General features: G+C 39.0%; 1 protein-coding gene across 1 annotated transcript in view; it reads right to left on the bottom strand.

The window, feature by feature from the left end:
• Positions 1–13,757, bottom strand: part of LOC109915026 (grancalcin-like) — a 37,856-nt gene that overhangs the window by 12,339 nt on the left and 11,760 nt on the right. The window contains exon 2 of the mRNA XM_020514636.2: positions 8,060–8,221. Within this exon, the coding sequence (XP_020370225.1) occupies positions 8,060–8,221 (162 nt within the window). The remainder of the gene's footprint in view (positions 1–8,059; positions 8,222–13,757) is intronic.

The following is a 13,757-nucleotide window of genomic DNA, read 5'->3' as shown; positions in this document are numbered from 1 at the left end:
ATGCTGCTTGGCCTGCTGTGTTCATCCAGCTCTGCACCTTGTTGTCTTCAAAAAATAATAACCAGCTTTGAAAAGTATATTTACACAGATGAATGATTAATTACCATATTTGGAATAATTTTGTCTTTTTAAAACAATAAAGCTAGTTCAGTGTTCTGTATTCATCCACAAATAGAAAACAATTAAAATGCAATACTAAGTAGACAGAATTAAAGCCAATTACATATTTTGCTGTACCAGGTTTACGGAGCACCGATCCTCGAGAACAAAAATTCATACACAAGCAGTCCATAGATATACTGTTCAAAATAGTTTTCCGACAGTTTAAGCAGCATGACTGTTGTAACATTTCACACATTTGCTTAGTTGCACTTGCCACCTTGAACACTACTCCGATTGTCCAGGCAGAGAATTTTGATATCACTACAAGATTGGACCACAGACAACAAAACAGATCATCATGGAGGCACAGTTCTCCAAATCCGTGTTTATTCCTGAGCAATTTTAGATTTAGAGTCAGAGTTGTACAGTATGGAAAGAGACTCTTCAATGTAACTCACCTATACCGACCAGATATCCTAGATTAATCTAGTCCCATTTGCCAGTATTTGGCACGTATCCCTTTAAATTCTTCCTATTCATATACCATTTCAATGTTGCAGTTGTACCAGCCTCCACCACTTCCTCTGGCAGCTCATACCATACACGCAACACTCTCTGCGTGAAAAAGTTTCCCCCGAAATCCCTTTTCATACATTTCTCCTCTCACCTTAAGCCTATTCCCTCTAGTTTTGGACTCCCTTAGCCTGGAGAAAAGACCTTGGCTCTTCACCCCATCCATGCCCGTCATTATTTACAAACCTCTGTAAGGTCACCCATCAGCCTCCAATGCTCCAGGGATAATAGCCCCAGCCTCTTCAGCCTCTCCCTATAGCTCAAACCCTCCAACCCCAGCAACATCCTTGTTAAATCTTTTCTGCACCCTTTCAAAATTTAACAACATCTTTCCTATAGTAGGGAGACCAGAATTGAACATAGTATTCCAAAGTGGCCTAACCAATGTCCAATGCAGCCGCAATATAACATCCCAACTCCTATACTCAATGCACTGACCAATGAAGGCAAGTGTATGAAATACCTTCTTCACTGCCCTGCGTACCCGCGACTCCATCTTCAGGAACTATGAATGTGCACCCCAAGGTTTCTGCTTGGCAACAGTCCCCAGGACCCTAGCACTAAGTGTAAAAGTCCTGCCCTGATTTGCCTTAAAAAAAAAGCAATACTTCACATTCATCTAAATTAAATTCCACCTGCCACTCCTCAGCCCACAGGTTCAAGTCCCACTGGACTCGGAGGTAATCTTCTTCACTGTCCACTACACCACCTATTTTGGTGTCATCTGCAAACTTAACCATTCCTCCTATATTCACATCCAAATCATTTATGTAAGTGACAAAAGACGGTGGACCCAACACTGATGCTTCTGGCAGACAAGTTACTGACCATTTAAAAAAAAAACCTTATGGTGATCATTTCTAGGAAACAGAAACCAGTGTAAATCTCCACCCTGAAGGGGCACGTATATCCTATTCAGAAAGTCCAAACATGTTGCAATAATCCCAATTTAAACGGAATGTAGCAGATCAATGCTCTACTTCTTTTTTCTCTTTTTTTGAAAAAGGTTAGATTTCAGATGTGTTAACAGTTATTTGGTTACCACTGAAAGTTGCTTTACAGTTTATTCTCCATATGAAAGAGCAAAGATCTACCAGCTTAGAGACAAGACCATCACATTCTTCTACTAAAATACAATTTACTGCATTAATTTTTGCTGTGTTTTCCACATCTAATGTGAACTTTAAACCTCAGAGGTTGTCAAAGTGAAAGATTCTACGATACACAGTTTTAATTGGAGCTGCAGTCTTTACTTTTGGCCACACAAGGGCCGTGTAAATTCCAAGGTTAAAAGAAATGCTAACCCTTAACCTCTTCCAGACGCAGGAATTCTTTAATGATTTTACAAGATTAGGTTTATTAAAAATAATCTTATTGCAATACTATACTCCTTGCATGATGGGGTAACCTGTTGCTTGGAGTCCTGTTTCCAAAATGATAATCCTGGCATGGTAAAGGAGAGACCACCGTCAAGAAAACTTTTAAAAAAACCTAAGTTTTACCAAAATCGAACCAAAGGTCAGGCTTATTTGATAATTAAACTCATTAAAGCTTGAGCCAAGCCATTTAGTTCCATCAAGACTTTTTTTGGCCGAGCTGGTACAGGTTACATTTGCTATGTAAAGGTGCAGCAGCAACTATTTTCCTCAGGCTCCAACAAAATACCAGGATGGAATAAACAGCAATCTTATGTGATAAGTGGACTTTTTAAAATGAAAAAAGATTCCATGTCATTTATGACTAGTGTCCGGCTGTGAATACCATTTCAGATGGATCAGAGTGGTTTGTTCTATCTCAAAAAAAAGTTGAACTGCAAATTATTGTGCCCTCATCAACCCCTACCCAGTTCCTGCCACAGTTCTGTATCACCAGAAGCTTGGGTAACAAATTTGACCAACTGATATTTATCATAAATATTCCTTGCAACCAGAGAAGTAAAATTATTAATTTTTTTTTTTTTTTAAATATGTGACTAAGAAATGCTGCATCACAATTAGTCCCTGTGAAAAATTGAAAGGTTAAGAACAAGTCTTTTACTTTCAGCAACCACATAGATTTAGACATAGTAAGCATTCCTTTTATTTTTCCAGAATTTCATCATTAGAGGTGACAGTTTAATATTTACCTACTAATTTTGTTATTCTTCTTTCTGAATCTAACCTCTGCCCAAATAATTTTAGATCCCTAAGTTAAACGAGAAACTCAACAAATCATGTCATACAGATGCAAAATATTGCCTGGGAAGTCAACTGCCAATAGAAATCTTTTTTGTTCACATCTATCTTCCACCATCCACTGCCTTTCTCCTACAATAAACCCTTTCCCTCTGCAAGGTTCCCTGGTTCTACAGTGGAGATATTTTAGCCTGAATCATAAGTTAGCTAATAGTTCCTTGGTAGCACAAAACTTGAATATTGCTAGAAAAAAAGATAAGCTGTCAAAAACTGTGATGAAGAAAAAAATCTCAGTTAATCTTTCAGGTCCGGTGACCATTGGCAGCTGATCATGCCAACCTCTCTATTGATTATTCCAACCTCTCCACTGATTCAGTGGGCTTTACCAGCAGATTACTGTTCCTTTCCTCACCTCCATCCAGAACGTTCATTCGCTGAGGCCAAGGTGCTTGTCAAACAGAAGGTCGTTACTGGTAATAGCGTGATGGAAACCTAGTGAGAAACTATGACAACTCCTCCGAAATGAAGTCTCCTTGCCCATTTAGAGCTCCCACCGTTGCCCTGACTAAACAATAGCAATGTCGGCATAGTTCTCAACATTAAATCACCCTTTAATTTGTCCTCTAACCTTACTAATACTTTTGTTTTGCTTCAAGTATCTCACTTTCTTTAAAAATTATGAAGAATCTGAAGAGAGTAGAGAAAGAGAAACTGTTCCCACTTGTAAAAGGATCAAGAACAAGAGGGAACAAAAAAAAAACTCAATGAGAATAATGATGGTATTCTGATTTCCTCATTTGCCAAATCGCTGCTAAAGGTTTAACATAAAAACAGAGATTGGTTGGAATGGAAATGAGAAAATTAGAAAGTTAAGACAGAAGATTAAAAACTGAGCAGCTTTTATGAAGAATAACTTAAAAGGAGGCAGTGTCAGGGTATGAATGAGTATCTGCTAGTATTCAAGCATTTGAAACTTATGCTTAGTGGAAGAATGAAGTGTATACAGCGACATGGGTTATATTCCTTTCACAAGAGGGAACAAGACATGGCCTTGGGGTTCCTCAACAGAACTAAAATCAAAACAAGGTATTTTGGCATCCAGCTCTCAATCAGTTCTTGAAGGAGGTGTAACTCCACAAGGTTTTCTAAATGATCCTCTGGATGCTGTCAAGACATGGTTAGAATTTCATTATCCATTTTCAAATTCAGTCATTTTGTAGCTGAATGTATTATGTACTTTAGAAGGCTGTATGAAAGACTGCAGATCTTCAAACATTCAGTGCTCCCATTTAAGTCACTGCGTTGTGACAAGGGGTCTCATTTTCAAGCTATTGGTCTTAACTGGGAATTCAGTTCTTAGACGTTCATTTTTGCAGCATATGTCTGCAGTCTTGACAATATTCCTGAGGAATCAGTAATTTCCAAAAATCTTTATTCTGTGGTGGCAAAGGATGGAGCACTGAATGGCCATGGCATTTTAAAATCATCCCGATATCAGACACAAGTGCTAGTATAAAGAAAGTTTCAGAGAGGTGGAATGAGACATTTTGTGGCAGTGGCCTTCTTAAACCACTGCAGACAATAAATGTACTTTTAGCCGGTCTGGATACTACAGGACTGAAACAGCAATCACAGGCTGACGAACTGCAAGATTTGAGGGGAGCAGTTAAACAGGTGTTTCAGGTGTGAATCCAAATATCATTGTGATGAACTTCTAAAGCAAAAAAGCAAAGTTCATTGCTGAAAATGAGACTTCCAGCTGCCATACTCAAAAACACCATGTTTAATATTTTCAAACATGTTTCTAAACTTGCCATTAGCAAATTTCCTGGAATTATCAATCAGAAACAAAGTGGGTGGTTCAAATATAGCTCCTACATTTTTTATCATAACTTTAGCTGCTTACCCTCATCATGCATCACTAGAGAAAGATCAAATTTGGTTGCTATGTTGCTGAAGTATAAAACAAAGAAGATCTCACTGTCCCATATATATAGGTCTGAAGTAACTTTGAATCAGCAATCCTATTTAGAATTTTTCCAGGCCTTGAATAATATGGGCTCTAAGAAATTTGGGAGAATCACGTTGACAAGTCAAGCAAAGACTCTGTTGACATCAGGAGCATCAAATCGCATTTTCCAAGAGTTCCAGGCATCTAGATGAGGGTCTTGCTGATGAGAGTGAGGAGGCGCCTCATATTGCTTATCATCATCCTCACTTTTACCTAGTCACCTTAATAATTAGGCACAATCCCATTCTAGCCCCTGCCAGATAGAAACTAGGCGTCCAGAATGCTCATGAAAGTCAGAGCAGGCACCTGGGAACTCCAGATCACCACTTGCTCCTCTGCGCCGATATCTACAGGGCAGCAGCCCCACACATCTCACTTTCATGGACATAGTGCAGAGAAGTTGGCATGGTGGATGCCAATCATAGCACATCAGCATGTGCTTCTGCACTGTAATGTTGCATTTCAGAGTGCACTGGTATATTTAATTGGAATGCTGCTGCAAGAATACTGTGTACAGTGACACTTACCCAGTTCAGATTGATCAGACTACATCTTAGGGCTGCTCTCTCATCACTTCCTCATTTAGTATCTACTGGATGCTCATAGCATTTTTGCCTTCCTTTTTGCACTTTGCCCAGAGCTTAAAAGGTTCAAGAACTGACGTACTGCCTTGCTATCTAGTACAGTCACAAAGCCAGGCAGCTTCTTATGGTCATCAGCACTCATCAGCCAAACAGCTCTACGGCATATTGCTGAGTGGCACATTTTATGTCAATCTCACATCTGCATCCTGAGCCATTAGTGTACTAACAGACTGTACATGCTCCAAGGGGCATACCTCAAGGTTTAAAGGAGAGTGCTCTTCAGTCAAGTCAAACAGAGACACCCTTTAGACAGGGGATCCTAAGAGAAAGGCAGTCTGTGATTCCAGGCCAAGCACTTGGGCATACAGTCATTAGAGACAGTCGGAGTCAGGATTCTCTCCTTTGAGGAAAGAAATCAGATGTTGGGCATCTCACCATCCATATTAGCACTTTCTGCCCTTTTATATAAAAAAAAAGGAAACAGCCCATTAAAAATGAGAAAGGGTGGGACTAAGGGAGATTAAAGAGGATAGCACAGCTGTTAATGCTAATGCAAGGGGGGTGAAAAGGTGGTGAGGGATAAATTTTTTTTTAAAAAAGTAATAAATATATATAAAACCATGGGTGATTTGGGGAAAATAAAGGACACCATTGAGCCCTATGTAAAAAAAGAAAAAAATGCATAATGGAAAAATGGGGCTAAATCAAGCAGGCAGTTTCGTTCTCAATAGTGTACCTAGCATCTAGAACATAGAACAGTACAGCACAGTATAGGCCCTTCGACCCACGATGTTGTGCCGACCTATTATCCTACTGTAAGATCAAACTAACCTGCATACCCTTCATTTTACTATCATCCAAGAGTTGCTTAAAGGTCCCTAAATGTATCTGACTCTACTACCTATCTAATGTTGAGGTGCACTCATTTAGGCAAGTGCGAAGTATTTCACCACATTCCTGATGTGTGTTGTGTTGATGGTGGACTTGAGGGTCAGAAGGCAAGTTACCTGCTGCAGGATTCCTAGCATCTGACCTACTCTTACAGCCATAGAATTTGTATTGCCAATACCGATACTGCATTCTAACAATAAGCCAAGTTTGTGTCCACATTATTACTGCCTCCTTTACTTCATGAATTCCAACTATTTTCAAGTCGGTCATGTGGTATTGAATATGACAGTATTTATACAGCTAGTCCAGTTCAGTTTCTGGTCAGTAGTAATTGTCACAAAATGACAGCACATGATTCAGCAATAGCAATGCCATTAAATGTCAAGGGATGCGGATTACATTCCCGCTTGCTGATGGTCTGTCTGGCATTTGTGTGGTGCAAATACAGCCATAAAAAATTAGGAACAGTAGGAGTAAAAATTAAGACACTTTGTTGCCACACAAATATTACAACAGGGGCTAAAATGATTGGTAAAAGTTTTGAAAGATACAGTGAGATTACAGGAATTCAAAAGTCAAAGTCACACAACATGGAAACAGACCCTTCGGCATGGACGAGTTGGGCCAACCAGGTTTCCTAAACTGAACTAGTCCCATGCATTTGTTACATATCCCTCTAAACCTTTCCTATCCACGTACCTGTCCAAATATCTTTTAAGTGGTGTAATTGTATCACCTCTACTACTTTGTCTGGTAGCTAAAGCTGCTAGAGCATAACGGCTGATTTTCAGTGCAATTTAAGAAGCTGGTGATGGGAAACTCAGATACTACAACCACTGGAGCCTCTAGTATTAATGTCAGCATGGGAAGTTGCGCAAGTTAAAGTTGTCATTGTCCCATAGGCTCCTCCGAGTTCATGGATAGCAACGGATTTAAACCGAGGGTCACCATGCCTTAGGTAAGGGCCGAGGTTGAGGAGGTAGGTAGTTCATGTTGACTTAGCCAGTAATGGATTTGAACCATCAACTGTTGGCATCACTCTACATCACAAATCAGCCATTCAGCCAACAATCCCTCATGAAAATGAAGGCACAAATGCAACAAAAAAAAAAAAAAAAAAATTGACAGATTTACAAGGCAGAAGAGAAATGATTTTAAAAGTTAACTACTTTTCTCTGGAGACACTAAGTTTCTTCAAATGAGATTTAACGCATCACATTCTTCTCAGGCAAACTATGTAAACTATAAAATGGAACAAATTCTCTTCTTTTGCTACCAGTTTCACAATCAGCAGCCTATTTCTGGTAAACAGAAGTTTGATGTAGAAAATGTCAGAGTCCTTTCATTGTCAAAATCAGCTTTAACCAAATGGCATCCTATTTATATCTGTGTGAATTCACCACTCTCCATCATAATCTTGAAAATCAAGAGGAGATTAAGGTCTCTATGACTATGACTATGACTGTTCCTATTTGGCACAAATGAATACAAATTGGTGCAGAAGACCAAAACATTTCACCACATGCTGCTGAATACTATTCTTGCTCCAAGGTGAGAGAAAAAGTTACCCTGTGATTGGATTTTTGAAGGGAAAGTAGCAATTATTAAGATTCAAGCTATGACAGAAGAATGTTATGGTTAAACACAGCTGCATACTATACACAAAGTGCTTTGCCATATTTAAATAATACCCATCCTTAGAAACCATATTTTGTCATGCTTACTTGTCCAGCAATTGCAGTGAAGTAACTCCACATTGGATCCACTGAAGCAGCAGAAGGGTACCCAGTGTAAGCAGAATAAGGCTGGTATGCACCTGGTGGGGCAGCATGCATCGGTCCACCTGGCCCTGCCATTCCAGTCATATGTCCACTAAAACCTCCATACTGACACAAGAGAATGCCAAAGTTAGTATAAGAATAAAAGGAAACTACTACTTTCTATGGAGTGCATTTAAAGTAAGCAATGTACATTAAAAAGAAACAACATGAAGTGCTCATTTGCTGTACCAATTAATATGCACGGTCATTTTTCTTACAGGGACACAGCGCAACACATTTAAATATCTGAACAAAATCCTTTCAATGCAAGCAAGCATGATACAATATCCCATATTGAGTAAACATCCTTTTGACCCTCACTATCATTCATAAACCAACTAACAAATTTGGTTCTGACCCAAGTAAATATTTTGTTTTTAGTACCATTTTCTTATAGTCAGTCATTGATGTTACTCAAAGATCTATATTTGGAACTATTTGAATACATTTCACAATATACTCACCGGAAACATGCAAATCAAGATGAGTCAGTATAAATTTTTGAAGGGCACATCATGAAATCAACCTTATATAATTCTTTAAGACAGTAGATGGAGAGAATGCTGTACTTATAGTTTAATATAAATTTTCAACAAATTAAAAACAAAATAATTTGATGGTCCCTCACAAGATACTTAGAAAAAAAAAGCAAGTTAACGGAAAGGGATGATAGAGTTGGTTAGAGGGAAGAAAACAAGAACTAAAAAAAACAGCAAGTGATGTTCCATAAAAGTGTTGGGGTTTCAGGAAAAAGAAACAAGTTCAACATACAGGCTTGGACAATACTGTCAAAATCTGCTTAAGATACCAAAGTGAACAGTACAAAAATATAACAAGAGCCATGAGAAACTTTTAGAAGCCAGAATGGAAGAATGCATTTCAGTTTCATGCAATGTGAGGTGCCGAATACAAATTCAAGAATGTGATTTGTACCCACTCAAAATATTAATCAGAACAACTGGATTTGTAAAGATTATGCTGCTGCAGCAACCTTTTTCACTGGTCAGAAAAGGCATTCACAATAGAACACAAATTTAAGATAGGTGACAAGGAATTAAACAAGAAGTTTTAAAACTTTTACAGTTAGTATAGCATTCTTGACATCATCTTCGGTGCATAGGCCATAACTTTTCAGAAGAAATTAAGGACAATAGGTAGGTGGAAAGGAATATTAAGTGCTTGGCAAACAAGCAAAATATGACACCAAACCATGTGAAGAGAAACAAGGTAGACCTGATAAGCAAACATACATAAAGAATCTGGGCTTTTAGCCCATTTAGTCTTTTTGGCCATAACTGAATAGCAAACCTTAAACACAATTTCATTAATCTGTCTTTACTCCACATTACTCTATGATAACCTGAAGTCTTGGAAGATTCCAATGACTCTATAACCATGGACTTCACTTCAAGAGGGGAAAATGGTAGTTTCAGATTTTACTAAAACAAACGCCAAATACTGTTAACTGCTAATCCTAGATGAGTAGAAGAGAAACAGAAAACAATGACAGATTTCTAATACCCTTTTTGTGTGAAGAAATAGTTCATGTTACTCCTCAATGGACTAGCTCTAATTTTAAGAGTGCCCTCCAAAGGTTCAATGACTAAAATCTAACAGTATTCCAAATAGGACTGGATTACAGCTCCAGCAAACTAAAATACCCCTTTGTAATTTTTAAGTTTCAATTTCCACAAACTAAAGCCAATATTGCATTTTGTTCTAGTTTTTTTTGTACTATAGCTAAATCCTTCTTCTCCCATCATTTCACCAATAAATACATGAACATCTTAGATCCAAATTGGATGGTCTTACACTTTCGAAAATTTAGCAACACAATGGCAGATGGACTTAACTTAGTGTGATCTAAAAAACTTGTATGTACAGTTTGTATTTAACTAGTACTTGATAAATATAAAAATCACAGTTCATAGTAGGATAATCAAACAAATAAAAACACAACCATAAAATAGCAAAAATGGTTATGAGGGGTGCCTAAAGGAAAAATGGAAATGGTCAGAAGTTTGAGGAAAATCCAGCACTCAGTTGAATCAGATGAAGGCTGTTCACACACCAGTATGGGGTGAACAATGTGGCAGTGCACTAAAGGCCACAGCGAGAGGATGCAATGTTCTGAGTTGAGAAAATAGTGGGCTTGAAAGAAATGAGCACACAGATGACAAAAGCCTTAGACACTAGTGAACTGAAAGTCAATGAAGTTGAACAAACACAAGTGACAAACTTGAATATAACCAAAGAGTTTTGGGTAAGCTCAAATTTATGGTACATGGAAGACAAAATAAAAGCTAGGAGACAGAACTCTGCTCATGACATACCACTCTCCTTTGTTCAAATAATTGACCTATGTGATTAGCTCAGCATTAGTACAGCTATGTCAGGCACATTTTAAAAACCTTGCTTTAATATAGCATCATTCAGCACCACAAAGCCATCTCAAAACATGTTACCGTCAATAAAGTAGTTTTGAAATGCAGTCTCTTTTGTAATGTAAGACATGCAAAAGCCAATTTGCATATAACGAAGTTCCACAAACAGCAATGTGATAATGACATGATCGTCTTTTTAAGTGATATTGATCGAGGAATAAGTACTAGCTGAGACACTGGGAAAGTGATCCTGCCATTAGAAATAATGCAAGGAGTGTTCAGACTTTGAGAATGCCTCAGTATTGAACTGGAAGGTCAGCCTTGACTTCAGTCATTAAAATCACTGCAGTGACACTGAAACCCCTCATATTCTGACAGATATTTTTTGAATTCACTCATGGAACATGGGCATTGCTGGCTGGGCAGCATTTATTATCTGACCCGAGTTGTCCTTGAGAAGGCGGTGGTGAGGTGCCTTCTTGAACCACTGCAGTCTACATGAAGTAGGTAGATCTATAATAGCTTTAAAAGGATACAACTGTTGGATTTTGACCCAGCAACACAGTGAAAGAATGGCGATATATTTCCAAGTCAGCATGGTAAGTGGATTGAAGGGGAAATTGCAGGTGGTAATTTTCCCATGTATTTGCTACCCTTGTCCTTCTAGGTGGAAGCAGTTGTGGGTTTGGAAGATGCTGTCTAAGGATCTTTCGTGAATTTCTCCAGTGCATCTTGTAAATAGCACGCACTACTGCTACTGGGCAACGGAGGAGGGAGTGGATGCAATGCCTCCGAGCAGGCTGCTTTCTTGAGGGTCATTGGGAGCAAAACCCATCCAGACAAGTCGGGAAAATTCAATCACGATCCTGACTTAAGCCTTGTAGATGATGGACAGGTTTGGGGTGTCAGCTGAGTTACTTGTTGCAATATTCCTAGTCTCTAACCCGCTCTTATAGCCACTATATTTATACCGTGAATCCTGTTGAGTTTCTGATCAATGGTAACCCCCAGGATATTGAGTGTGGGGGGAATTCACTGATGATAACACCTTTGAATATCAGTGGTTAGTCTCTTATTGGTGGTGGTCATGGCCTAGCATTTGTGTGGCACGAATTCTACTTTCCACTTGTCAGCCTAAGTCCAGATATCGTCCTGACCTTGTTGCATTTGAATAGTCACAAACGGTGCTGAAAATTGCACAATCATTGGCAAACAGTCCCGCTTCTGACCTTATGATGGGAGTGGAGAAGTGCTACCTATCAAGTCACAGCTTTAAAGTCATTTTGCTGACACTCGTCACATCACCAAGTAGGGAGAAAGAAATCCATTTTATTTCCTCTAGTTGGAAGGTCTAAAGCAGTTGCCAATCCGTACAAGCTTACCTCCAATTTTGTGCCTCATCATTTTTCTAACAGTCTCTTATGCAGAATGTTGTGTCCTCTGGAAGGTCATATTAAAAAAAAATTCATATACTCACTAGTCCATCACAATTATCCTCTCAAAACTTCAACGAAATCACACAAAACCACCTTTCACACATCCATGGAGACTTGTATTAAATAATCCCTCCACACTTCTACATTCTCTCTAACGATTCAAGTGCAAAAACCACACAAAAAAAAAATTGTGGAAAGTTTATTAATAAAGCCCCAATTTTGCTCAAAAAAAGGTGCTGATGACCCACTCTCTTGAATCAATGCAGTCTGTAGTGAAGGTAAACCCATGGTGCTGTCTGGGAGGAGATGCCAGGATTTTGAACCAAGCACAATGAAGTCTATCGAAGTCAGAATGACAAGTGACTTGTAGGTGCTAGTGTTTCCATAAACTTGTTAGCCTTGCCCTTTTTCCGGCTCATATTGCAGGTCTGGAATGTGCTCTTGGAGACAGAAGACATCCCATAAAATGGTAATGGAAGAACTGTGCAAATGAAAACAATATTTCAGGAAGATATGGGGCATTTTCAATGTTCAAAAGCGCCTGCACATCCTTGTACAAGGAAGATATTGCATGCAGATTTTTATTGCAAGGAAACTGGAATAGAAGATCAAAGATTGTCTTGTTACAGTTGTACAGGGTTTTGGTGATAGCACACCTGGAGTACTGTGTGCAGTTTTAGTCTTCCTATCCTAGGAAGGATATACATGCCCTGGGAAATAGTACAGTCAAAGGTTCCCCAGAAGAAGGCTGTTCCAAGCTGGGAGGCTGTGTATCTTTGGTCTGTAGTCTTAGAATTTGGGAAAATGAGCAGTGACAAGCTTGATATATACAAGATTGTGGAATGGCTGTGCTTGGGGAGGATATTCCATGGAGTACGTCCAGTGAAGTTATTGGGGTGGAAATGAGAAATAAGAAAAGGGATAATCACTTCATTGGGATTGTAATCTAGAATCCCCCCCAACAGTCAGCAGGAAATCGAGAAGCAAGTTTGTAAGGAGACCTCCACTATCTGGTAACAGTAGGGTATTTTAACTTTCTAAACATAGACTGGGACAGCCATAGTGTTAAGGGATTGGATGTGGAAGAATTTAAGTGTGCACGAGAAAATTTTCTTATTCAGTATGTAGATGTACCCACTAAGGAGGAGCAGCACTTGACCTTCTCTTAGGAAATAAGTGACTGAGGTGTCAGTGGGGGCGCAACTGGAGCAAGTGATCTTAATTCTATTAGTTTTAAAACAAACAGTTACCATAAAAAAAGGAAAGACCTGATTAAAAGGTAAAGTTCTAAATTGAAGGAATGTCAATTTTAAAAGATCTTAGGCAAGAACTTACAAAGGTTCATCGGGGGCAAATGTTTGCAGGTAAAAGGGATGGCTAGAAAGTGGACAGCCTTCAAAAATGAGATAACGAGAGTCCAGAGACAATGTGTTCCTGTTAGTGCGAACGGTGAGGCCGGTGGGTGTAGGGAATGCTGGATGACTAGAGAAATTGAGGTTCTGGTCGAGAAAAAGAAGGAAGCACGCCAGGTATAGACAGGAGTCATGCGAATCCCTAGAGTTGTGCAAGGGCGACAGGAATATACTTACGAGGGAAATCAGAAGGGTGAAAAGGAGACATGAGATAGCTTTGGCAAATAGGGTTAAGGAGAATCCAAAGAGTTTCTACAAATATATTTTGGGCAAAAAAAAAAAGAAACAGTAAGTAGGGAGAAAACAAGACCCCTTAAAGATCAGAGATAACAAGGTGTAGAGCTGGATGAACACAGCAGGCCAAGCAGCA

This window comes from Rhincodon typus, chromosome 7 (assembly GCF_021869965.1).
Source record: "Rhincodon typus isolate 14 chromosome 7, sRhiTyp1.1, whole genome shotgun sequence".
Taxonomy (NCBI): Eukaryota; Metazoa; Chordata; class Chondrichthyes; order Orectolobiformes; family Rhincodontidae; genus Rhincodon; species Rhincodon typus.
This window is presented reverse-complemented; position numbering and strand designations above follow the sequence as displayed.